This window comes from Gordionus sp. m RMFG-2023, chromosome 3 (assembly GCF_954871325.1).
Source record: "Gordionus sp. m RMFG-2023 chromosome 3, tfGorSpeb1-WG-v2, whole genome shotgun sequence".
Classification (NCBI taxonomy): Eukaryota; Metazoa; Nematomorpha; class Gordioida; order Chordodea; family Parachordodidae; genus Gordionus; species Gordionus sp. m RMFG-2023.
Genome location: NC_088777.1, coordinates 10,799,363 through 10,827,204, shown reverse-complemented (window position 1 = coordinate 10,827,204; position 27,842 = coordinate 10,799,363). Strand labels below are relative to the sequence as shown.

Below are 27,842 nucleotides of genomic sequence, written 5' to 3'. Positions count from 1 at the left end.
CTCATCTATTTAATGATAAATTATAATCCTTTATCTAGTATAGCTGCTATAGTTCACCCTTTCAAGTTTAATTTGCCATATATTAATTTGATTAAATCCATAGGGCAACTTGATAAGCTAATGGTAATGTTAAATAATATTATACTAAACCAGGATACCATAGCCAGATCAAAGACGCTACCTGTAAAACCCTTCTTACTTTATGTTTATTCTTATTTTTCGTTTGGTTTTTTACTTTTACTCTTTTCTTATTTTATTCGCTTATTTTTTTCTTATATAGAAACAATATATTTTTTACCATTTTATTGCGAAGACAGATGCAATATTATTTATATAAACAAAATTATAACAAGAAAAAAAATCATCGTTTTCACGCTTTTATATATTTATTAACAATCTTATTATTATTTATTTATATATGGTCGACATCACATGTCAATCTTCTTTTCTTTATTTATTTACTTTTCATGAATATCCTTCCACATCTTATCAATTTTATTTATTATCATTCATCATTCCTAATACATTCAATGCTATCCACGTCCCATTCAAGTCTTTCTCCCTTGACATAGATAATTTTTTGAAACAAATAATTGAAAATCCTGTGGAATATTTTTTAACCTAATAATACTCAAATTATTTTTTATGATTTTTTCTTATAATATATTAAATTTAATATCATTCTCAAGGTCTAATGCTTGACATTAGTATGGCATATTTTATAATCGTCGCTCTAGACTTGGGAATGACAGTATAGAAATATTCTTATTATTAAAATGTAATATAAAATTAATAAATTATATATATTTGATAGTAGTAATGTTTTTATACCAATATTTTTTATATGTAAAAAATATTATAAAAAAATTATAAAGTAGCTACCAGTACGCTATTTCTTTAAAAAAAATAGTTGTAGCGCGCTACTTTTTAAAGTAGAGTTTAACAACACTGAGGACCACAATCAAACCTCCAATAATTTACCAAAACATATAAAGGTATATCTAAATATTAAAGTTTTATTCTTAATCTTGTTACTTTAAAGAAAACCTCATAACTATATTGACTAGTGTTGTTAAACGGCTCGTTTTGAGCCGATTTTTAAAAACGGCTAACTCAATATTTCATCCAGAATAGTATTACGCAAGCCTGAAGATTTTGTTTGTAAAAGGAATAAAGGTTTGGACATCTATTAGCGAAATCTCGAGGCTTAGGGAATATTTTTCTGGCTAAAATATTGAGTTAGCCGTTTTTAAGAATCGGCTCAAAACGAGCCGTTTAACAACACTAATTGACAAACATTAAAAAAATTATTTACTGAATCTTCAAAAGCAAATATTTAACAAACTTATCAACATTTTTTAGAGTCATGCAAAATAAGTAATCAAGTTACTGATAATTTAATTGTATTTTATTATAAAAAGTATAAAGTATAGTAATCTTCATCATCAACTGTAGAAAAATATTTAGCTGCACCTTTGCTAAATGAGTATTATAGAATAAGTTTAAATATCGAACTTGAAAAATAGATGTTTATAAAAAAAGTCATGTATTTTTTTTAAATATTAGTTACAAATATATTTAATATGATTTGTCGATTTATTTAGAGTTCATAAATGATATTCCATTTTGTAACACCGAATATGATTGCATTTCTTAACAACAAATATATAAATATAATAATTTATATGCAAATGTCTTATGGTATTATTGCACATTAAACGAGTAAAGCCTTAATATTTTTCAAACATAAAAAAATAAAAAATAAAATAATATCATAATTATATTACAACTCAAGAAAGTTTTTCGTTATTTTTTATGATTTTTAATCTAATTCTACTTTAATTTTTATAAAAGGAATTGTGATTAATTATAATTAATTTAGAGGATCACGATTACATGTAATTAATTAAGGTTTATACCGTATTTAGAAAATAAATTAGTAATTATAATTAATTACAAAAATTTTGTAATTTAAATTAGGAATTAATTACATTTTAAGTAATTATGCTCATCCCTGGAATTCAGTTATTAATTACGATTGAAATTGACTTCATTTACTAGTAATTTTCATTTATAGTTGGGGTGGATGAAAATATTCTCAATATAATTTGTAGCGAGGATTAAAATAAACGAAATTGAAATAACACAAGATAATAACACCAACCAAGTGCAATAACAAATGTTTATTTAATGAAATACACATCATAAAAAATATTAGCAGTTACGTTAACATGTAACAGTTAGAAAAAACAAGCTTTTCAAAATTAAAAATAATTCTATTTTGTAAAGTTTATAAGTAGTATAATAAAGTATATATGGAAATCTAGTTTTTTAAATATTTTATTGCCTAATGATGATCATTATTTTTTTAAAGTTCTATAAAGAGTTAATTTTTCGAATAAAATATCATTTTTGTCTCCTGTTTGGTCTGTTAATTAAATCTGCAAACAAAGCGGAGGAGAGTAATTATCTTTTGTAAAAAATAAATATTTATTCATTTAGATATTTATGCATTGATATGAAATGATAGATCGTGATGGTGAAGATATAGTATCACTTCAATTTCCTTTTGTAGACTCCAACTGTGGAAATAAAAAGAAACATTTCTTGGTCCAATCTTTTAAACTATTGTAATATAGAATATAATGCAACTTTTAAAATGAAATAATTGTATTGGTTAACGAAAAACCAATAGAAAAAGGGAATATGATTTCTTCATTTTGAATTTTTTTGTTATAGGATTTCGTAAGATGGTTTTCCATTTTCTTAAATAATGGCAGCCTAAAAATTATTATTCGTTTAATTCATTTATTTAAACTAATTGTTGGAAACTATATTTAAAATATGCCTGATTTTATTTGTACAATAAGTCTTATTTCCAGGAAATATGAGTTTTGTATAATTCAGATTTTTGCAATATGCAATAATTTCATATGTGCAAATAATTATTATGAATTTTAAAGTGGTTTATTATTATTTTATATGCTAATTGTGATAAGTAGGCTTTTAACTGTGCAAAGAGTATATTTTTAATGTGAAACTTTTTAATAAAATATGTGATTATCATATAATATCTTTGATGCTTAATATTAGTCTAAAAGATCCATATATCATTTATTAATTTTCAAGAGAATAATTGGGTTTAGAGTTTTTATTTGATAATCATTTGAAAGACAAATATAAAATAACAAAATTAAAATCTACTCATAATATTACAATTCGATGTTCTTTGAATAAAAGTTTTTGGCATAGGCGATGAGAAATTGTCATCCTACGCCTTATAGCAGAAACTTGACAATTGCGGGAACCTAAGTGTTCTTATATTATAATCCGTTAAGGCGCACTGGTTATTTTTGATTACAAATAGTTTATTTTGCCATAATTTAATCAATGTTAAGTCAATTTTTTAGAAAAAATAAAGCAAAATAATGTCAAGAAAATAAATTTTGACCGTTTTAGAGCTATTGTCCTTATATATTATAAGAATTCTTGAGATATTTATTAGTACAAAAATCCCCTATAAGCACCATATTGGGGAACAAATTTTGGCTATCTACGGCATTCTTGGTTGAATTATAAGATATTTGAGGCGGAATTCTATTGCTACTAAATATGGATCTGATACACAGAGAAATTATTTTTACTTTTAAAATTAAGAAACGGCCTGTGCAAATTTAAGAAAATATTATATCGGGCCTTGATCGAGGTAAATATTGTTAACGGAAGGAAATGGGTCGGGTCCGATTTGTAGATCTCTAATACGTATACTACACGAAAAAGGTAAAAAAATCAAATCTGTTTGGAACATTGTTTATTCGTATTATAATATCGTCCCAAGCTAACAATGAAATCCACCACAACAATTTATAAAAAGGAAACAGTGGCGTAACCAGACCCCCAAAAGGGTGAGTGATCTAAAAACCAAATATTTAATTTATCAAAAATGCACCAGAAATAAAATTCTGGGACAAATTTTTCTTTATTAATAAATAAAAGCATATAACGGGGTTAGGGTAAGAAATATATGTTTAATTAAGAAAAACAAATAAAATCATATAATTTTACAACAAATCACCCGCTACATTTTTTTCAAAAACACCTGGAGCACCCCTCCTTTTTAAAATTGGGGAGCGGGAGCTAGCTCCTTTTAGAGCTAGAGTGGAGGAGCGCCGCTCCACTGGTCCTTTAAATTTAATGTATAAATTAAATTATTTTTTAAATATTTATAATATTTATTAATTAAATTTAATAAAAATGAAATTTAATTTAATTTAAATTTATCCATTATTAAATGTTTAGCTGAGTTTTATATTGGTTTTTTATCTAATCATTTATATTAAACATCAAGTTTTCCTTTTTATATTGAAAATTTTTTGGAAAATCTTGTAAGTCATATTAATATTTGTTTTCTAGATATATAATAAAAAATAGTTTTAGATATTATGGATTTAGATGTCATAGAAGAAGAAATCGAATTTCCATCATACAAAAAATATTTTAAACTTCTAAAAGATGTTGATCCAAATGATCAAACAAATTACTGGCAAAATATCTTTAGTGTTTAAATAAAACTATTTAATTTTCAAAAGTGAGCAGCTTTAATCTAAAAAAGCATCTAAAAGTAAAAAATCTTTCTTTTAAATACAAATTAATTTGGAAGATTTTTTTGGATTCCATGAAATTGATCATCAGGAAGATAATATATTGGACAAATATTTTTTAAATAATGATACCAAAATTACTATTTTTGATAAATTCCCTGAATTAAAAAATATCTTTATAAAATACAATACCCTGCTTCCCTATAGTGCTCTTGTGGAGTGCCTATTTAGTATTGCAAAACAGGTCTTAGGGGAGAGTGGATGTTTGATAGATTCTAATTTAAAATTTATAATTTTAAAAGCTAAAAAAAGGTTATAAATATTTTGATAGATAATTTAATATAAATAAAGCTTTTTGATAAAAAAAAAATAAGATTTTATTTCGTATACCTTCTAAAAAAATAAAAATCAAAGGAGCGGTTATGGAGTGGCACTCCATTACTTGGAGCGGGAGCTAGCTCCTTTTAGAAATGTAGTAGCGGGATAGGGAGCTAGCTCCTTTTGAGAAGGTAGGAGCGGGAGCTAGCTAATTTTAAAAAGGAGCGTTAACAACTCTGACCGATTGCATTTAGTAACTTAATGGACGATTTTTTTTATTTATTAAAGTTTGTATGTAATACATACATTGCTGTCACCTATAAATGCCATTTACTGTAGAGTACTCTTAATTGTCAATAACGTTTTCCTTTCTGATTAGTGACTATTTGTTTTACCCTAATAAGATTTATATTTTATTAATTTAAATTCAAGTTTGTAGATATTTATAGATAGATGTATCTCATCATTCGATCAGATGATATATATTTGCCATGGCCAAATTACATTAAATATTTTGATTTTTTAAAACTATTATTAAAATAAAGTATTAAAATATGGTAATAGATAACGGAGCACATAGTTACCTCATTTCCCATTTCAGAAAGTGAAGATGATATGCATTTTAGCTATTTACAATAACGACAATATTACTCACAATTAAAAATTTACATGTTTTAAGTATTAGCAATAGAGGGACCTACCTATTGCTAATGGTTAATAATGTGTTGTCGATTTTTAAAAACGGCTAATCCAATATTTTAGCCAATAATATGCAAACATGGAGATTTTTCCCATGGAAGGCAGAGATGTTTCGAGGCTCGTTTTATTTATCGGCTAATATTGTGTTCGCCAGTTTTAAAAATCGAGGCGTTTAGCAACACTCGATGGGATTAATAAGTGTGAACTTTTAATTATCAAATTAAATATATAATTTTTAATTTTTTTTAGATTTTAATATAGTATTCATGAAGATCAATATATTTTAACTTTCATAATACATTCGGCATTTAAACTTGAATCAGTATAAATAACAGAAATAAAATAGTATATATATATTAATTTGTGAAAGTTGTCCCGCCCAACCCGGCCTGAGATTTTTTTTTGCCATGCCTAGCCCGGTAGGTTATAGCTTAAAAAAGTTTGCACAGCCTGACTTTTTTTTTAATATGCCCAGCCCATAATAATTGCACCCGGCCTGATTAAAGTTTAAAGAAAAATTCGTCTCATTTAATTTTTCCGAATGTCAATTTCTCTCCTAACTTGTTTAATTATTTGTAGATTTTAAAATTCTATAAGCATATATTTTCAAATAGTTCAAAAAAAATATATGCCCAATCTAGCCTTATAAATAGCCCTGCCAAAAATATTTTGTAACCCCCCCCAACAGTTTTTGGCTATAGCTGACCAAAAGACAAAAAATAATATATTTTAATTTTTTTTATTAATGCAATTGAAAAATTCAATGGTAAACATTTAATTTATAAATCTAATATGTTCTATAGTAGTCGGAAGCTCCCTTACCATCATAAGGGGCAGGGGCATAGTCAGACCCACCGTAACCACTTTGCCTATAGGCCCCGTATCGATCTTGCCTATAGGCCCCATATCGATCTTGCCCATAGGAATTATATTTACTCCCTCCATTGTAACCTGCTCGCGCCCCATATCTATCCCCGTAAGAATTGTCATTGTCATCATATTCGCCTCCTCTATTATAACTGTTACCGTAAGAATTTGAATTGCCATAAACACCACCTCTATTATAGTTATCATAACTATATTTGTCATTATCATAATATCCCCCTTTGATGTCGTTTTTATAAGAACCGTATGAATTGGAATAGTCATTAGGGTAAGAAGCGGGAACGTACCTACTATAAGAATTTTTGCTGGAATAATCGGAGCGACCGCCATTGTCATAAGGGGCTGAATATGGACGAGAGTAAGAATCATCCGGCGCATCGTAAGATGACGAGAGAGGTCTAGAGTAATCATCAGCTGATTTCTGCTTATCATAAGATACCGATGAAGGTCCCGAAGAATAATCATTAGCTGATTTGTAATCTTAAAAAAAAAATTAATATTATGTACGATGCCTTATACAAAATATATAATATAAACTTTTTGGAGCCACGTAACTTTGATCTTTGGTTTCAACATAGGCCGATACGTCATCGTAAGCAGCTCCTTCATGATCACGCTTGTTCTTGACCGTAGCTCCATACAGACCAATCACATAGAAGGAAATAAATATGGTTAACTTTTCATGTTAAAAAAATGTTATTATAATTAGAATAAAAAAAATATATATAAACCAGCGCTCTTACTTTAAGGATTTTAGTCATTTAAATGGATTTTGATGAAGAATTATTTGTTAGTTGATAAAGATTTTAAGTTTTTTTTTTACTTTTAAAACAGAAATATATATTTATCAAAAAAAAAAGAAAGGTAGAATAATGATATGTAAGATATTTTTATTTACTTTTATACAAAAATCATCTATGCAAATATCATTATATTATAGACTTTAAAACATGATTGACCATATTAATTAGATGACAAAAAATAAAAGAACATTTTAAATGTTAAATTTTTAACACCTTAAACTGGTATTATTCAAATCTATTCAATTTAAAAAAAAAAGATGTCAAAAAACTAAGAATATATTAACCGTAAAAACAAAAAAAGAAGATTTATATAAATTAATTTTTTTTTTCTTAACCTAGACAAAAATAATCCTCACATATCAATTTTATAAAATTATTTTTTATAGTAAGTTAACTAAATTTAATTATTTTACCTTAAATTAACCCCCCCCCCCCCCATTTACCCCTGCACAAAAAAATGTCTAATATGTATTTCCCAGAATGGGGGTCTTAAAAAAAATGCAAGCTGCATATTTTCTCTATGATTCTGCTTTACTAATTTCCCGAAGGAATGCCAATTTAATTTTATCTTTCAAAATTTATGACAATAAAATGTCGTATAAAACTAAGGCATTTATGAAAAGTAAGGCTTTTTTTATTAGCAGATACTATAATTTTATAAATATAAGGCAGTCGAAAAATATAAATAGGCAAATAAATATAAATTATAAATGTTAATTAAAAGAACTAATTTCTCTTGTAAGACCCCCTGCTACCATAAATGGTGGGAGAGGAATAAGATTTTCTATCACCACTCTGCCCATATCCACCATCATTATATCCGCTATATTTTTTCGCGGAAGATAAGCCATATCTCTCTCCCGCACCATATCTATTTCCTCCATAGTTGTTGGAACCATAAGAATCAGAATTGTAATTAGACTCATAATTAGGAGAATAGTCACTAGCATATCTGTTAGATGAACCATAACTGGAAATATAGGATTTAGGAGAATAGTCATTGGAGCTATAAGATTTAGGAGAATAGTTGTTTATACTATAAGATTTAGGAGGAGAGTCGTCGCCATATCTGTTAGAGGAACCATAAGGGTTAGGAGAATAGTCGCTGCCATATCTGTTAGGGGAACCATAAGGGTTAGGAGAATAGTCGTTGCCATATCTGTTATATGAGCCGTAAGAGTTAGGAGAATAGTCGCTGCCATATCTGGAGGAACTATAAGGGTTAGGAGAATAATCACTGCCATGTCCATAGACCTTGCTCACACTTTCGTACTTTCTGGAACCATATGAATTAGGCGAATAGTCTTTGTCATAGCTCCCGGTCTTGGAATAACTATTATAAGGATAAGGTGCATAGTTATAAGAAATGAAATAATCGTCAAAGGTCGGGATATCACCACCACCGTAAGAACTAGAGTCACCCGAAGGGTAAGAAGCCGAGTATGAATCAGAAGAGTAAGAATCATCCGCTGTTGCAGGATAAGAAGAGTAAGAATTAGCTGTTGGTGCCTTGTAAGCTGATTTATCAAATATATAAAATATATTAACCAAATTTAAATGTATATCACAAAATTAACCTTGAGCAATTGGAGCAATTACTGTGGTGACATATTTATCACTTTTAGCCCCATCAGAGCTTGCGTCGTAAGTAGCTCCTCCATTATTTGGCTTATTCACGGTATCACAATACAGGTTAAGTACGTAAAATGAGAAGAATAGGGCTAACTTTAAAAAAAATGATAAATGAATATTAAATTCACAAGTATGCAAAATCTTACTTTGAACATCATAATTTTAATTAATATTTTTTTTATATCTAGTTTTTCTATAAAACTTTGATATTTATAATTTTTTATCTACAAATAAGTCTAAATCGTATTATAGTAGAATTTGATTTGCTTTTATATTAAAATCTCAATCTATTCAAATAATGTATGAATTTAAATACATTGGCCTTATTTCTTAAATAATGAATTATTTAATTTTTTTATAAATTAAAATTTAAAAATTTTGCATATCTTACCTGACATTCAAAAAAGTTAGGATTATTTAAAAATTTAAAAATTGTGTCAAACAATCAAAGGACATTATCTTTTTATTCTATATAAATAAAATTGTGTAATAATTTAAATTTTAACGACAAAAAATTAATATTTGTCTTATCAATATTATCAAATTCAAGTTTCATTTAGAAAATTATAGAATATCTCAAGAAGGTCCTATATAGATAGTCCGAATCCTTTGCCCAAGGTTGTGCGTCAGAATCAGGATACATAAATTTTAACTTTATTAAGTAGAATTTTTGATAACAGGAACTACTTAATCGGTACCGATTTTCTGAAAGGGGGTCTGAACCAACCCCGAATCTATTTTCCCCATGGGGGGATGTGGTCTTTGGTTTCAAAATACCCACCTAAACAATTTTATTACCCAAAAATATTATACTAGATCTTCATTATGATACAGGGCGTCACTAGCCTTTAAAATCCCAGTGGGCTAAATTAAAAAAATTTCATGGGGATTTCGCCCCCTTATGCCTCCTATTTTACAGGCCTTTGGCTGGTCTTTGAAATTTGCAAACTTCAATTTCATATGTCATTTATTATGCATATAAACGAAACTAGCATATAAATTGAGTAAAACATCTAAAGATAATATTTTTTAATACAAAATATTTATCTATTTATTACAGTTTTAAATATTTTCTATTGCGGATATAAATAAATTATGCTCTAACTTCAATTTTAGACAATGTTTTTTAGAATGGACTAATCAAATCAATAATTCTTGAAGAAGAGATTAAAACTGAAAGCTAGATATTTTCGAATAAATTATTGTGCGATATTAAATTTCTAAAAGATTTAGCCACACATAATAGATTCTGGTTAATTTTATTTATAGCCATGACACTCACGATCTTAAAATACATAATAGAATTCTAGAATGAATCAGGGGGGCTATCAAAAATATTTATTTTTAATTTGGAGCCATTTAAAAAAAATTTGCTTCAAAGGGCCATTCAAATTTTTTAGGGGATCGAGCCCCTGCGCCACCCTCTACCCACTAAAAATCACTTACCGACAATGTGTTTATAAACATGTGGGACATACAAGGGTAGTTTATATCAAATCGAGGGAAATTTCTATTATCTAATCCCCTTAAAGATTATGGAAAAAATTTAGAAAGTGACAATTAAATAGGACCAACTATGTTTTGTAGTTTAATATTTTTATTTTTAATTTCAAGTTGAAAATATAATGTGAATTATGAATAAAATAAATTAGTAGTCGTTGTTGCCATAGGAATTTTTGCTCCCACTATTTCTCCCGTAAGACCCTTGGCCACCATAAGAGGGAGAGTAATAAGATTGCTCCCCATAACCACCATGTCCATATCCACCTTGCTTATATCCTTGCCCATATCCACTTTGTTTGTTATAAGAATCATCACTATACCCATCATATTTTCTCGAGGATACGCCATAATTATTCGCATATCTGTCCCCTTTGTACTTGTTTGAATCATAATCGTCACTGCCATATTTGTTTGAACCATAACTGTTGGAACCATATTTATTAGATGAACCATAACTGTTGGAACCATATTTATTAGAGGAACCATAGGAAATAGGAGAATAGTCACTACCATAACTGTTGGAACTATCGTAGTTATCGTAGCCTCTAGAATAAGAAGGAGAAGGTGGATAGTTACCGCCATAAGAATTAGAGTCATCAGATGAGTAAGGTGCAGAATATGGAACAGAAGAGTAAGAATCATCCGATGACGAATAGGAAGAGTAGGAATTGTATGGCTTGTAAGAGGAATCTTATATATTATTTTTTATATGGGGTTAGGTTTATCATGAGTTTATAAAATTACCTGAAGGGGCATCGTAAGTAGCTCTTTTTGACTTTGCACCTCCGTACAGGCTAACCGCGTAAAAAAAGAATATGGCTAACTGTTTATAAAAAAAAGAAATATATCATTTTAGTATTGCAAATTATTACTTTGAAAGTAGAATTAATATTTTTGGACATTTCTATTTTTTATATATCAAGCTCAACTCTTTATATAATAATTATATTATATTTTTTTTTTGAAAAGGAAATAATTATATTTTTTCTAAATTTTTTAAATTATAAAAGGAAAGGATTATCATTTGTTTTTATATTAAAACTCACCTATGCAAATAGTAATAAGATTTAAATATATGTTTGGCCTTATTTTTTTTTAGTTTGACTGATAAAAAATTAAAATCTTTAAATTTTGGACATTTAAACTAGCATTCAAAATAAATGAGTTTTTTTAAAAAAAAAATTCAAATATCATTTCTGAACAAACGAAATAAAAGAATAACCTATTTTTAATAGGTCAAATATAATATTTAAAAAAAAATTTATGTATAAGTTGAAATCACCAATTCAAAATTTTTTAACTCAGAATTTTATCAGATCCAAATTTCAGTTACAAAATAACTCTGAATATCTAACCTGATCCTAAGGGATACGAATTATAAAGGAGTCTAAGAATGACTGTTTAAAATCCCCGAGTTGCTAAACACAAATATAAGTAATCCCTTCCTTAACTATAAAAGTATTAAAACTAATGAACACGGGGAACCTTTTGTAAAAATGGCAAACTCATTTATTGAATATACTCTTAAAAATAATTTTGCTACTATAAACTAGAATACATTTACTCCTATGATTGGGCTTGTTTATCTATTTAAAAAAAAAAAAATTATTTACAATTTTAAAATATAAGATACTATTAATGCTTGCGGCGAATATTAACACTTAATCATCATCTGGCGAATCAAGGTTAAATATAAAAAGCTAGTAAACTATATCTCCCCCCCCCCCACCACCTTTACCACCCTGTCCTGATTCACAGGAATCCTATAAATTTTTAAAAATTGGATTTCAATAAAAAATTCTTTAATAAAATTATTCTGAAAGCGCTAGCAACTATTAGCTACTCCTCTTCTAACATTTTATTTTTACATTTTGAACATGTTAACTTATAATTTTAATATTAAAAATATTTTTTATTATTTTTATGTTTTTTTAAAATATTTTTTTTTAGAAGTATAAAATGTAATTTGATGTAATTTTCAAATTACACGAGAAAACTATTCAATACCTATCTATGTCCCTCCCAATTCCCTTCCATTACCATGAGTCTATTTTTAATTGCACAAATATAGATTACTACCATTCCATAGTATATCAAATTATCCAACCTATTTTTTTTAAAAATAACAACCAATCATAACCATTTTGCCCCATAAAAAATATATAAAAAAAATTCCCCAATTTAATGTCCATCAAGTTTGATTAATTTTTTTAAAATTTTATGTTTCTAGATGAGATACGATCAAGTATGATTTATAAAAGTTAAATAGAATGCCAGCTATTTTTTTCAGGATTTTGAATCCAAACACAAATCCGTATCTTGGACTTGAGTTTTAAATGAACACTTCTCTGAAACTGAATTAAATTTCCGAGTTTAGACGGGTCCAGGTCCAGAATTTTGTTTTTTTCTTATTTAATTTTATGGGAAGAGCTATATATATACTTTAAAAAATTTTTGGCAGATAGGATAATTTATTATTTAATAAGTGGTATAATGATCAATTTAAAGTTTTTCAAACAAAAAGTAACAATCTTAATAGAAACTAATCAATTTAAAGAAAAAGTTAATTAAATGTGACTTTAGGATACGTAAATTTATCACAAATAATTTTTTAGTCTCAAGAAGAAACAATTTATAATAGTTTTTTTATTATTTTTTTGTTGAAATTATTTTATATAATATTAATTTTTGTAGGGATGCCGTTAACATTAATGAAAAGATATCCGCACCACTTTCTTTTTCAGAGTTTCTGTAGCTTGATCCTTCTTCTCAATATAGTGGCAACCGTATCTGCAATCCCGGTGCCAACAATATATCAAACTGAAAATACGATTTCAGAGACCTCAGCGATCCCGAATATGGGTGATACATACCCTTCAGATGTAACTGAATCCACTATACCCCCACAAATGGTAACATTTACAACTTATGTGAAAAAGCCTTACGAAAATAATATAATGCACCCAGGTTACGATATCGGGTATGTCCCTATAAAACCACTTCCTTCACAAGTTTACCAAACAAAAATATTATATCACCCGCCTGATTTTTATTCCGCCGAACAAGATTATGGCCAAAATGCGCCTTTTGATATAAACAGATATCTGAATGACGTTTCCTACCATCACTCTAAGCCAAACTCCTATATTCCACCACCCATTTCACCCCATATTTATGATAAAATTCAAGAGAAGCCATATTATCCCAACAATCCACGGTATGCTGGTCAATCTAGGCATTTTCCACAATATCCACGATCGAACCCGCAATATCTACCTTATCATAGATGAAGGAACATTAATTTTTTTTTTATAATTTATTGTTTTAGAATTCGCTTTTCATTTTATATTTAATTATATTCATTTAAAAAAATTGCAACTTTTAGATAATTAAAAATAATTTTTTTTTCAAATTCAAAAAAAATATAATAAAATTATATTTCAGTTTTTTCTAGTTAGTAGCAGGGTTGGATTTATGCCAATTCGCATACCTATCAATTTTTTTAACTCAACATCAAGTTATAATTCAAATTTTTCCGAGTTTTTACAAGGAGATTGTAAAACAATGTTAAATCTTGTTAGAAAATTAGGTCTTATAATTTAAGATTAAAATAAAATTTTGAAATACTGTTGTAAATTTAAACGGAGCATTCATAATTCCTAGAAATAACGTCAGCACTGCTCATATAACAAATATAATATATTAAAATAAATTGACAAGATTAATATCATCAGTTTCTTTGGGAGACTAAAGCTGGAGCTCTATAAAAATGCATTAATTTATAAAGTTATTAATTAGTTTTTTAGACATGAGCTCTAATAATAAATTTAATATATTATACTTGGTAGAAATAATATCAATGACTGCTATATTATTTCACCTATCAAAGTGTTTTTAGGAGTTTCCATAAAATATCCATAATTAACATACTAGTATAAAACATAGCATCAATCTTGTCATAGGAGTTATAGCAATCTCAAAAAGATGAAGTTCAATAAAATTGAAATTTTTTGTTATAAAAAATATTCTCATTTTGTTCCTCCTTATTAATTCTATACAGGTGCGTAACTAATGGACCGTATCAAATTTTTAAAAAAATATATAAGGCTGTTTTGAATTACGGTAGTGTTCTATGTATGAAATGTTCAGATATCCAAAGAGACTGAATTTGCTGAATAGAATTATTTATGAGACTAATACTACAAGAAAAAAGAAACTGCAAAAAACATGCCCGACAAGATGGAGTTGTATACATTAACCGTTACCGCATTTTTGGATCTAGAAAACTTATTTTGATTGCCCTTTAAAAGATATCAGAATGACCCCAAAATCAGAGATTTCATAATTCGCAAGCCTCATATCAGAATGACCCCAAAACCAGAGATTTCATAATTCGCAAGCCTCATATCAGAATGACCCCAAAACCAGAGATTTCATAATTCGCAAGCCTCGATATGCACCAAGACAAACAAATCATTCTAGATTAACGTTCTCAATTGTGTATTACTATAAAATAGCCCTTATTATTCCACTTTTAGATACATTTTTCAAATCAATCAATTTGTGATTCATCAAATGGCTCCACTTCTTTATAAAATTCTTCAAAGATTTTATTTCAAACTTTGGAAATTAGATTATTAAAATTTAATGATTTATAAGGTAAAAAAATATGTTCCGCAAGGAACATGAAATTCCAGTAAATTCAAATATTTATGAATAGTTTCGAATATTTACGATAAATTTTGAATATGAAAAAAATGAAATTATACGAATAATGGGTAAAAAATTATTTGACGAAAATATTTTTTTCTTTCTCAAATAATTTGTTTTAGGTATACTTGAACCCTTCAATTTCAAAATATGGTTCGGGTTTAGCAAAAACACGAGGTTTCAGGTTTAACACTAGGCTATCTATATAACAAAATTAATTAAGATTGCAATTTAATTTTTATATAATAATTTTTCATCAAAAATTAATATCTTGCAGTGATTGTCATGGTATCTTAGAGCCAAATGTGAATTATTTTATTTTTAAGACAATTTAGGACATTTTTACGAAATTTCTCAAAATTTCAAATCACCCCCATATAGGGATATCTACTACATTGATAGATTATAAATATTCTTCAATAAATATTTTTTTGGGGGTGCTGACTAACGAAAATTCTAATTGAGTGAAGATTAAGAAATCATTTGAAAAAATTATATATATTATTCCATTTCATATTTTTAATGATTTTTTTTTCGCGTTATATATTATTATAAGTTTTAGTATTGTAAATAAATTTATAAAAAAATTAATAATATATTTAAAATATAAAGGCGATATTAAAAAAAATATACATATAAAAATTGGATCGACCAAAAAAAAATTATCAAAAGATAGCCTGATTTCAGATTGAATAGACTCACCAAAATTTAATTATTTCTCAGTTCTCCATAAAATATATAAAAGTAAAAACAAAGAGAAAAATATTTTGTTTGATTGATTATCAATAAATAATATGTAAAGGTATATGATTGGCCAATAGTCAAGAGTTTTGATTTTCTATGAAGGGATACAAAATAAATATTAGAATAGAAACTTATAACATTTTTAAGTGTTTTTTTTATAAGTGTTAATTTACGTCTTGTATTTTTGTAAAATTTGTCATTGTAAATGTATGTGGACATTGATGCAATTAAAAATTCCTTAATAATAATATATTTACATGAATCGTCATATGTTTATACATTATTAATATTTTAATAAATTGTTTAGTTAAAACCAAAATCGTAATGGGAAGACTCTTTTAATATTATTAATCCAAAAACACGCTTCCTCGCTTTCGCCATTAGTCGGGTTAATTAAACGGGGATGATTTATAAATGCGCAAGAATTAAGATAATGTGTTTATTATCGTCTCCATTATAATATTTATTCGGAATTAATGAGTTGAACATAATTAGCAGGAAACAGGCCCATCTTACCCCGACACATACCATTCCACCAACCAGCATCGATCTATAAATTACAGATTTTTTTAGATATATTAAATATTTATAAATAAATTTAAAAAAATAAATATGTGCAGCACTTTTCATAGAAATTTAAAGAAGACCTAGTTTATTATTTTAATTTAACAATTTATTCAAATGATTATTCATAAAATGATAAATAAACATAGTAATTATGTCTTATTTTATATTATAAAATTTGTCAAATTATTGTTTTAATTATTTAATAGTAATAAAATATCCTAAATAAAATACTTTTACGGCGGCTTTGAAGGTCTGTATGGGGTGTTAATATTTTATATTTCTATTAATGAAGTTAACTCAAATTCGAAGAAAAATAAATAATCTTTAGCTTAGTTTTCAAAAAAATAAAGAATCACTTTATCAATATGGGTTATCAATTCTCCAGGGTCGAAGGTAAGCTCATCCTCTTCGTCTTTGAAAATTTATTTTGTTTTTAAAAAAAATTAGTAAAATTTCATATTTTAATTTATTTATTTCTTCCTTCCATTTAATTTCTTTCTTTCATTCCCATTGTTTCATTTATTTCTTATTTTTATTTTCCCAGAATATAATCAAATGTAAATTTTGATTACTTGCTTGATAATCGTACATAGCTATCGCAGTAATCCCCAAATCGTCGGGATTATTAACATCGTGTCTAAATTGTTCATTAGACAGGGTACCATTATTTTCACTAACATTTTCGATTAACTTACCCGCATCTTGGCTATCTGCTTGGTGGCAAACCCCATTATTGTTAATAAAATTATCAGGGAGATTATCCTTGCCAGCTAATTGTCCATTTGAGTCTAAGACGAGATCCCGAAGCTCGAATATCCCATTCGTAATAGGGCTTTGATTGGTAGATTCGATTTGGTCATATGAATCTTTTAGACGGGACATATTAACTGGAGTCTTGCCAATACTTTCTTAAATTTAGTGAATAATGTTGGATATAAAATTCTATAAATAGCTAGCTAGCATTTAACAGACAAGTCGAGTATTCAACCATCATAAAATTTAAAAGTGTATTAGTTAAGAAAATGATGAGTTTTCTATGGATTATGATACTTTATAAAACTCTTTAAGATACTCTCAAGTAAATTATATAATTATGTCTCATTTCAATAACAAGGATTTCTTTCTTTCTGCCAATTTTACAGGATTTTGTAATAAAGAGAATTTAACATGATTAATCAAGCTAATCGGGGGATATCGCACAATAATGTCGAGATATTACTTATTTTTAATTTTTAGAAGGAAATTCTGCATAAAAATGGTTAACATCAATTAAAAACGGTTGCCAAATACAAGTGGCGATAAATATCCACAAGACAAATAAATTTAAAAAAAACCTGAAATTCTATCCCCGTTAATATGCTCCTCAATCTGCTTCCCATTTTGAGCTCTTTCATTTTCAGCAAAGTTGCTCTTAGAGTCCTTTGACAATTCATTAACATAGTTTAAAAAAGAATTGTTTGGAGTATTAGAAATGATTGGCATATTTTTAGCATTTTCGAAATTGTGAATTCTATCGCTAACACTTTTTAAGGGAGCTTGATCCTTATTATTAACCCGTTCGACCTCCCTGTTATATTGAGCACTGGTTTGAATGACGCATGATTTGGTGATAGTTGAGGCATTGACACCTTGAATATATAATATTATGTACATAACATAACAAAGCTTCCATTACTTCAATAAAATTATCCTGGTGCGAAATATTTTAACTAAGAGTTGCCAAATTTTACCGCTCTCTTTCTTTCCTTCCCTTTCAAATTTTTCATCGAGATAAAATGTTTTTAATAAAAATAAATATAAACTATTAACTACCTTTATTATTATTTTCATTATTTCTACAGTTGTTAGAATCGAATTTGCGTATTTTTCCTGTTATGGCATTAAAATTGGTCGAATTTTTCTGGCAAGCGGTTATCTGTTTTTCGAAATATTTTTTCGCGCTTTTGATATCGTAATTTAAATCGAGCCCGGGGTCGATCGCGTGCGGTGTAATTTGAGATGGAGAGTTGTCTTCGTTTTTCGTTGATAACTCTCCGTCTGATGAAAAAAAATTAAACAGAAATTATTAAAGAATTGGGCAAATGATTTACACATGAGTGCTAAACTATGAACTATCGACAACGCGAAAAAAATATAAATTGATCTGAAATAATGGGCATATAGGGATTGAACCGCGATCCGAGGTGAAGTGAGACAGACGCCATAACTACCTATACACTCTAATTTTTTAAAAATGCGATAAATTTGTAGATTTAATGTAAAAATTTTCCCATCTTAAGCTAGATTAAAATACCGATTTCTAAATGAAACTGCATTCATGTTGCACATAAATCTTCGGCGAAAATTTAAACGTAGTTTGTATTACTAACTATTTATTAGTTATTTTAAAAATAAGAAAAAGTAATTTAAAAGATCTTATATTGTTATTTATAACACATTAAATTTATGTTAGTAGCCAAATGGGTAATTCTTAACCGTGGATACAAATATTATTTTAAAAAACTATTACAGTACCTAAAAATCTTATATTATTATGGAAATTATTAGTATCTTGAATTTATATTTATTTAGTCAATCATGAAAACTAATCAGATTTAAAATGCAATATACCGAATACAAATTATGGAATCAGCAAACAATCTAAAATTATATAATAATTTCAAAAAAGCTATATATGTGAGATAGTAGCTATATAATGGCAATATTTATTAGATGTGATTTGATATTAAAATTATAAATTTGAATAAGAAAAAAAAGTCAATCATAGAGAAACACTCCATTAACACTAAGTTGGAGATATTAATTAACAGCCACTCTTAGGGAGTGATGGTTTCAGTCGAAAATGATAGAGTAAAATTGACGTTAAAAAAATACGAACTCTTTTGATCGATCGTGGGACTGCCAAAGTTTCCACCGTAACCGAAGGAGTAATCTAAACATATAGAAATAAATCATAGTTTTATTCAATCTACCCAATTTTTCATTAAATTCCATCCCCCGTCAGTAGTATCTCTCTTAAAACTCAGTTGTGTTCCTTAGCACGGATGCATTGACATCACGTTTTTTTTAAAATTAGATACCAAAAATTTATCTTGTTAAAAATAATTTCTATATTAGGGTTGATATGTTAAATCAATTTTTTTTGTTTTGTGTAAATTTTAAATAATTATTGGTTTTTCTTCCTTTTATATAAATATATTTTATTATACCTTATTTTACTATATTTTGCAGATGAGTTCAATTAATTGTTAAAAATTTTTTGTTTAATTATTAAAAATGATATTACATAATATTGATCCTGAAATAATTCTTTTGATATAATAAAGTCCATAGAAAAAATATTTTTAAAAATATCTTTATATTTAAAGAAGATGTAAATGGTTGATTCTAATTCCTTCTAGTGTAGATCTATAAACAAAAACATTAGCAATTATTCAAATTAAATATTTCTAGTATTTATTACTATTCATTCATATTTGATTTGAAATACTTTTATATAAAATGATAAAACAAGAATTAAATTAGGTAAAAAGGTACAAATTTTTAAAATACCATGGTCCGGTCTATGTATATCAGTCCGGTTCGTAAACTTTACTAGTAAAATTTAATATTATTTTATAAAAGTTAATTCGTAAATTTTATAGGAAAACAGATGTTAAATGCAATAAAATGAATATGTGTTAAATTAATAACTTTTTACTCCTCCAGGGAAAATATTTTAGAAAATAAAATTTAATTTACAACCCTAATTAATATGATGTCAATTGAAAAAACTAAAAATTACAAGAGGTGAGGTTTTGTCATTAAAAATTTGAGGTAAATAATCTCACAACATATAGGAAGGATAATTACAATGACGGTTTAATGATTTTTTTTCCAAGACCTCTATTTCCCTCCTAATTTTGATTAAATTTAAGCCATAAAAATGCTTTTCAATTATGATTGTAATTTATTTTCTTACGTATTATTCTTTATAATAACGTTAATATTAGAAAAAACAATAGGAAAAAAAAACAACAGCACTTTTATATATTTTTTTATTAACTTAATTTGTAGATATTTTTTTTAATATATAACTTATTATAAGCCAATTTTGTTAAAATTTATAAAGGTTCTTTGGTATCAATTAAAATGGAAACCATTCTATACCAAATATCGTTATTGGTGCATCTGTGTTCCTAGGTGAGTGACAGTTATCGAAAATTTACAAAGTTAGAAGGGGTATATATATATATAAAATTAAGAAAGGTTAAAGTCATGAATTATCTCTTTCTCGTATCAATATAAATAAAAAATTTCCCAAATATAAAACCTTTTTGAGACGCGTGTAAATCCTGCTTATCCTTGCTTTCTCCCTTCAAAGCTAATCTCTTGAGGCAATCTTTGTGAAGGCCAACTTTGGCGTCAAATCCTTTAGCATAATCTTCGAATTTAAAAAAAAACAATAATATAAAGCAATTAAACTCCTGGAACATGATGAGATGATATTTGAATAGTGTAAGAGTAATGGAGAGAACAAATGAAATTACATCTGGAGACGAACTAAACGGATGATATGAGAAAAATGGAATCACAAATAGCGATGTTCAGGATTGTAGAAAATGGAGAAGGGGAATCAGAGGAAAACTCGGCATCAAACCGTGAGGAAAAAGGACGAAGTGACCCCCGATGATATGTAATTTTTAAATATGCTAATTTGATCTCAACGAAGGCCTAAAAAGATCAAGCAGAAAATAAATTATGGCGGACAATCAAATTATTCATTTTTCGATAAATATTATGAATTTATGGAGGAATGCTTCTTCATCTAGCTAATTATTAAAATGTTTCTAATTTCTTCTATTCAGTTCAACCATTTTATTTATAATATCTTTACTTATCGCGTGCTAAATCAAGATTATTCCAAAAAAAAATTACTCACAATCTTTATTCTCTCTCCCTCCCTTATGTTTGCAATAAAAAAAACTAATAATAAGAGATTAAATTTTTTTATAATTTGATTAAAATTATTTTTTTACATTTACCATTAATTTTTTTTATTTTTCGAGTCTTTAACTCCTTCCTTTCTTTCTTTATTATTTTGGATTTTATAAAATATTCATTTTAAGAATATACAATCAAAATAAAGGAATAAAGTAGGAAATACACCTTTTTGGGATGAGTGAGGTTCAATGACCTCTTTGTAATCCCAGGGGAGAGCCGATTTATCAGCTGTTCCATTTGAAATTCCATATTTTCCGCCGAATCCTTTAGCGTAATCTTTTATTTTGTTTTAAAAATAATGTGCAAAATATTATTTTAATATTTTCGGGAGATTTAAAAACTATTTTATGAAAAATCGCAAAATTAAAATAAAATCTTACGATAACATAATAGAATAATTTGAAAAATTTATGAAACCATTATAAATGGAAAGTAAACATATAATTCAAGCAAATAAGTTTCACGGCTAAAATATTATGGAAATTTAGGAAGATTTAAGATGCCATTTTAAATGAAAATTATCCGTGGAATAGATTTTATGGCATAAATAATATTCTGCTTTTATTAAATACGTAAAAAGGAACTTAAGTTAAGAAATCATTTTATAGGAAATTAAGGCAATCTAGCCATCTGGATTAAAGTTGTTTGACAGAAATTTGTTTGTTCTGCCTAGGGTAAATATTAAACATTACCTATTTGTGATGAATGTTTTTCGGTGATTTCGACGTGATTCCACCCCAAGGCGCAACTATCCTTCCGATCGGTTTGAACGCCGTATTTTCCCCCGAACCCTATATTGTAATCTAAACGTGCACGAATTTGTTTTAAATTTGATTATTACACAAAATTCAAAATATTCAGAGTAAAGGGTGTAAGGGCGGGGTAAGAAATAGGAACCGAGTAATAGCCCTCTGAGAATAATTCATATTCATCGTAATGTGAATTGGGGTTGGGGAGAGTTAAATTCTCATCAAAAGATAGGGTATTGTATTATGAAGCAGCTTGTTACAAATAAACACCATTTAAAAATCGGTTTTTGCAAAAAATATTTTATATAAGGTGACATTTGAATAAGAAAAAAAAATTAAATAAGTGGTCATCTTTCTACTTTATAATGTAGATATAATTACCAGTCTGGGATGGATGCTTAGGGACGTTGGCAACGTAATCATTTCCTTCCGCGTTCTATATATTTTTTTATAAAGAAAAAGTTTATTAATGAAATTCCTTCCAAATTTCTTTAAAAAAAAATTTCCACAGGGGTTTTCATAAAATTATTATTGACAAGCGATATGGCAAAAAAAACCTCATAGAACTAAATCAATGATGGCTATCTTTTCTCCAAGGTCTGAGATGGGCGGATTTTATTCCGTAAGCCCACCAGTTGTTTCCTGCCTAGAATTTTATAATAATAAAAATTGTCGCTCGCCCATTCGTTTAAAATGTCGCGAAACAAATTCTCCGCTGTTTTAAAAAAAAATTTGATTGATTATTGTCCAAAATATATATTTTCAAAATATCATATTTTTAAATTAATTATTTTAACATAAAAATAAGCGCTTCACATTTTGCGTCACCCGTCGGATGTTTAAAAAGTATTTTTAACTCGACTCACCTAATTTAACTTTATGAGGGAAATGATGATCGTCTGCTTTTTTATTTCAGCAATATTCTTAAATAGAACAAATTAGATTTAATCCATTTATAGCCTTTGAGACAATATATTTTTAAAGAATTATAGTGTGAAAATTGAAAATTGCGAGAATTCCTTATTAGAAATTGGAAGAAAATGAGAAATCCTTTCCTTGTGTCTGGTTTAATTTATAAACGCGTTTTGTTGCGTATTTAATACTGCGAAAAATAATCAAGCCAATAAATAGGTATAATTTATACAGGGGCGTAACCAAGAGAGAGGTGGTGGGATTCCTCCCCCATCAAAAAATTTCCTCGTAGGTAGATATCATTTTAGGCTTATAAAAAATTTCTTCCTACATACCCCGCATCCCCCAAAAATGTACAATATATCACAAAAAAAAAGAAATTAGTAAAAGCTAATACCTTTTTAAAATAATGACCATATTACAAATTTTTTTATTAAAAAAAGCATTTTTTATAAAAAGAATATATATAGCCAAAGGCCTACAATAAGTGAACCTATAAACCTCCAATAAAATCTATGGAGAAAAAAATAACCTATTAGCACCGCCCCTCCCTCAAAGGAGAATTTATAAATATGGAGCGAAATGATAACGCTATAATAAAATTAGAACATTATTTTTGCGATGCGATGATAAAATATATGCGATACGATTATAAAAATAATTGCGAAATTCGATAAAAAGGTAGAATAAATATTTTTGAAATATTACTAATTCTATTTTTATTTCAAAAGTTATTATGACTCAACTTTGATTTTGATGGCGTTCAATTCGGCACCGCTTGAATAAAACATATTTATCTATAAATTCAGTCTCATTTTAAATATCCCATTTTAAAAGATAAGTATAGTTATTTGTTACATTTTATTTATATCATTAAACAACCAGTAAGGGATTTTTTAGTGTTTATTACTCTTATTTTATAGGGTAATCTAATCAACTCTATAGTTTGTACCTTTTTACGAGTAAAATATAAAGGATTCATCGAGCGTCAATTAGTATATAATACAAATAAAATGCAAAAAATATAACTTTATACCCAGCTGTTCTGGGAATGTTTCAAAACACAGTTTTTCATACATATGATCTTATTTAATCAGTTCCGTCAAAAATCCCAGAAAACATATGATATATTAATCACGTTTTTTTTTGAATATTCAGAAACTAAATTTTGTTATTGGTTTTCCGAGTTATATGTATAATATAAAACTCTTACCTACTTACTGCTCCATAGAATAGTTTGGCATATTTAAAAAAAATATGAATAATATTATTTGGTAATTTATCAAAATTTAAAAAATAAATTGTTTTTAGCATTTTAATTAAATATGCGTAAAAAATATATAATAAACACTATTTAAATTTTCAATAACATTCCCCTCATTCCATTAACCTTAAAAAAATATATTCTAGTGTTCTGAAACCCTTATATGGTGACCAATCAAGAATGGTTATGTTTTGAGCAGCATAAGATGATCGTTAAATATAATGCCGCATTTTTTTACTAAGGATTCTTTATGAGATTTGGGGTTTAAAAGGAGTGTTATAAATTAGTCAAACATAACGACCCAAATCATTTTCAAGATTAAGTTGCAAAAATCCAGCGTGACATTCATTATACAAGTCAAATTAAGGTCAATTTTTATTAAATCCTCTAAAGGTCAAAACGTTCAGCTTGATCAAATTAATTAAAAACATTAGTCAAAATTATCAAAGGCAGAAGGATTTCCCTGAAGAAAATAAAGTACCAGCAAGATAGGTTATAAAATTTTGAACAGTCACAACATATCGAATTTAGTATTGATCTGATTCTTCCATTCTCCTCTATTTTGAGCTAATCTAACCAGTTGGAAAAGTTAATATTGTGGATTATTGTTTATTGAATAGAAATAGTATAGATGTAGCAGTTTAAACTGGGGTGTCATTTTGTCCTATATCTATGCTGAGGTGTATTTAGGATAAGATGAGCATGGTATCATATAAATAAACTGCTCTTTTGGATTTAAATAGGAAATGGTTGCCAGTCTGTTCTCTAAATATTGTTAATTAATATTTCTGATGTTTAAAATAACTCATAGACAACTAGTTTTCAAAATACATCAAATAATAGAATGTTTTAGTCAGTATCCATACTTCAACCATGGTTTAAGATAATGCATGTGGTAGAAAATATACTTTTTTATAGTTTAACTGGTAAACTTTCTAATTTGCATATAAATGCTAGGAATGAAATATATTCCTCATTCTTTGCCAAGCCTTTTTTGTTTTTATATCTTTCTCGATCGAGCAGATATAAGTGTGGAATTTAAATTCTATAACATGCAACAAAGGCTTATAATAACTATGGATAGGTTGAGAATTAACTTGGTAAAAATTTTCGATTTTGAAATATTAATACTTATCCTAATATAAATTTGGCAAGCCTCTCTTGAGTGGCTGAAAAGCAGTATAATGTTGGCATATTCCCAGTAAAAGGCTAATGGTGAAATTGTAGTAAACTCTCTGATATATAAATCCTACAAATGTTGATTAGAAGAACTGAACTATAATATATTCCAATAATATAAATAATCTTGGAGGACCATCATTTATTTGTAAAAGTTTCAAATATTGTATTCTTAAATAAAAATATTGGAAATATTATACCAATATTTCATAGAAATTGATAATTTAAAAATTATTTAATTTTATTTAATAATATAATATCAAATAATTTGATTTGTTGTTAGAATAAACTTTATATATATTAAAATTTAGAATCAATAATGAATCACCTTTACTAATTCTATTTTCATATTTATCTTTAAATAAAAATTTGCTTTCATAAGAATTTATATACCCCTCCTCCCAAGTCAATGACATATTAACTTATATCCCTACCAAAATCAAAATTAGTAAAAAAAAAAGGAAAAACAAATTAGCAGCAAATCTAAATTCAAATTAATCCTTACCTTCTCCAATTTTAATGAGGATCTTTTGTCATAAGCCCTCCTCTCCAATGGTAAAAGTCTGTGAACTTATTCTTGATCAATATTTCTATAACTCATAGCTAGGCTATTTCCTCAATCTTAGAACATTTTTACTATAAAAGTAGTTGTTAGTTGTCTCTTAATTAGAATTAAACAGCTCATTTTGAGCCAATTTTTAAAAAAAGTTATTCAACATTATAACCAGGGAAATACTGCCTAAGTGCCGAGATTTCGCCAATAGATGTTCAATCCTATGTGCCACCTATAAGCAAAATCTGTAGGCTTGCATAATATTTTTCTGGATAAAATATTGAGTTAGCCGTTTTTAACAATCTGCTCAAATTGAGCCATTTAACAACCCTAATCACAAGGTATGCATAATTTATTTTAAAATGTTAAAGAATTTTCAACAAAATTATCTTAAATTATTTAAATAAAACTTGTATTCATCTTAAACATTTAAATTTATTATAATCATTGAAATGAAAATCAATATATATTTAAATTTTATGCAAATAAAACTATTTAAGGATAAAATTTTTATTAGACAATTTGAAAGAATATAATATATTTCAAATTCTGCGATAAAAAGATTCAATAAATTTTTTTCGAATATTTCAAATCAATTTTTTTTTAAAAATGGATTTCATATAATCCTTATAATTTTTATATTTTAACAAAAATATACAATTATTCAACAAATATTTAAGACAAACAAAAGAATTGTTTATAATAAATTAATGTAGATATGTAAAGAATTTAAGAAGTATTCATTTATTAATGCAAAATTTAAATTATCCAAAGGTTTGAAGAAAAAGGTGGAGACCCACAGGTCAGGCCCTAAGATTAGTATGAATAAGTTAAAAAATATTTATTGTTAGGTCTGAACATATTTAGTAGATATTGTTTATTTGGTATATTTTCATATTAAACTAGCATAAATTTTCTTTTACATTTATTTTTTAACATCATGCTGATTTTTAGATAAGCTTATCTCCTACTTGTTAAGCCACATCTTAAAAGTAATTTATGAAACTTGTATGATATTGGGAAAATATATAGAAAAAATTGGTACAAGGCCAATTGGAAGTGGAGGGTTAAAAAAAACAAAATAATATTTAACAAATGTGCTAACATTTGAAAATAAGTAGGTAATACATTTGTAAGGTCACTGAGAAATAGAGGTATATTTTCATATTCAAATTTTATTATAAAATATAAAGTAATATATACAATATCTTTTCTGTCTTTTTCAATTCCAAATTTTCCTCCATACCCAAAAGAGGCTTTGGGCATATTCTCCATTTCTTTTTGTTTAATATCATCATGAGATTTTTTAACAATTTCTCTCAACTCTGTAAAGCTAAATATTTTTATAAAAATATAATATTAAATTGAAATTGATATAAATAGTAAAGGCAATACTTTATGGATTCTTCATTCCCAGTCATAATCGATTTACATCCCCATCTAGGCTGGTCATCTACACCATTTTCCTTAATAAAGTAAAGTTTTTTTTTCTAATAGCATTATATAAAACTCACATTGAAATTTGGATCAGTATCCCAATCATCATTAGAATTTACCTTATTATTAATCGGAGTCATCTGGGTGTGGTTTTATTAATTAAAACAAGATGCATTATATCGAAATTATAATGAAGAAAGAATGAGGTGAATATGAAAATGCTCAATGATGGTGTCTTCAGAAATTTAATTATTACGCAATTAATTTATCAAATATGTGAAATGTAGCTAAATAGATGAATAT

At 27.0% G+C, this 27,842-nt stretch overlaps 4 protein-coding genes across 4 annotated transcripts; all 4 read right to left on the bottom strand.

Moving 5' to 3' along the window:
• Positions 1–6,405: 6,405 nt before the first annotated feature.
• LOC135926717 (uncharacterized) lies at positions 6,406–7,264 on the bottom strand. Its single transcript, XM_065462649.1, has 3 exons — positions 7,235–7,264; positions 7,041–7,179; positions 6,406–6,983 (listed from the first exon to the last, which is right to left on the bottom strand). Exons 1-3 carry the CDS (start codon positions 7,262–7,264, stop codon positions 6,406–6,408), a joined length of 747 nt encoding a protein of 248 aa, XP_065318721.1.
• A 768-nt stretch (positions 7,265–8,032) lies between these two features.
• On the bottom strand, positions 8,033–9,093 carry LOC135926716 (uncharacterized). The gene is made up of 3 exons (XM_065462648.1): positions 9,085–9,093; positions 8,884–9,031; positions 8,033–8,823 (listed from the first exon to the last, which is right to left on the bottom strand). The coding sequence occupies exons 1-3, from the start codon at positions 9,091–9,093 to the stop codon at positions 8,033–8,035; spliced, it is 948 nt and encodes a 315-aa protein (XP_065318720.1).
• A 1,493-nt stretch (positions 9,094–10,586) lies between these two features.
• LOC135926715 (uncharacterized) lies at positions 10,587–11,950 on the bottom strand. The gene is made up of 3 exons (XM_065462646.1): positions 11,927–11,950; positions 11,186–11,264; positions 10,587–11,131 (listed from the first exon to the last, which is right to left on the bottom strand). The coding sequence occupies exons 1-3, from the start codon at positions 11,948–11,950 to the stop codon at positions 10,587–10,589; spliced, it is 648 nt and encodes a 215-aa protein (XP_065318718.1).
• A 3,731-nt stretch (positions 11,951–15,681) lies between these two features.
• Positions 15,682–27,739, bottom strand: LOC135925738 (src substrate cortactin-like). The gene is made up of 13 exons (XM_065461199.1): positions 27,617–27,739; positions 27,498–27,568; positions 27,306–27,435; positions 22,576–22,630; positions 22,138–22,248; positions 21,611–21,721; positions 20,775–20,885; positions 19,341–19,394; positions 18,275–18,499; positions 17,797–18,090; positions 17,035–17,370; positions 16,819–16,874; positions 15,682–16,445 (listed from the first exon to the last, which is right to left on the bottom strand). Exons 1-13 carry the CDS (start codon positions 27,677–27,679, stop codon positions 16,359–16,361), a joined length of 1,704 nt encoding a protein of 567 aa, XP_065317271.1. The 5' UTR covers positions 27,680–27,739; the 3' UTR covers positions 15,682–16,358.
• Between the last annotated feature and the right edge of the window lie 103 nt (positions 27,740–27,842).

Bases quoted from the DNA above. Each gene is read 5' to 3' on its own strand.
- LOC135926717 (XM_065462649.1), bottom strand. From the start codon at position 7,264: ATGACTAAAATCCTTAAAGTAAGAGCGCTG. The intron at 7,180-7,234 runs GTTTATATATAT...TAACATGAAAAG, and splicing joins TCCTTAAAGTAAGAGCGCTG to TTAACCATATTTATTTCCTT. The intron at 6,984-7,040 runs GTTTATATTATA...TTTTTTTTTAAG, and splicing joins AAGTTACGTGGCTCCAAAAA to ATTACAAATCAGCTAATGAT.
- LOC135926716 (XM_065462648.1), bottom strand. The intron at 8,824-8,883 runs GTTAATTTTGTG...TTGATAAATCAG, and splicing joins AATTGCTCCAATTGCTCAAG to CTTACAAGGCACCAACAGCT.
- LOC135926715 (XM_065462646.1), bottom strand. From the start codon at position 11,950: ATGAGTTTGCCATTTTTACAAAAG. The intron at 11,265-11,926 runs GTTCCCCGTGTT...TTTTATAAACAG, and splicing joins GTTTGCCATTTTTACAAAAG to TTAGCCATATTCTTTTTTTA. The intron at 11,132-11,185 runs GTAATTTTATAA...ATAATATATAAG, and splicing joins TACTTACGATGCCCCTTCAG to ATTCCTCTTACAAGCCATAC.
- LOC135925738 (XM_065461199.1), bottom strand. From the start codon at position 27,679: ATGACTCCGATTAATAATAAGGTAAATTCTAATGATGATTGGGATACT. The intron at 27,436-27,497 runs GTATTGCCTTTA...AAAAATATTTAG, and splicing joins GGGAATGAAGAATCCATAAA to CTTTACAGAGTTGAGAGAAA. The intron at 21,722-22,137 runs GTAATGTTTAAT...ACAAAATAAAAG, and splicing joins AAAACATTCATCACAAATAG to ATTACGCTAAAGGATTCGGC.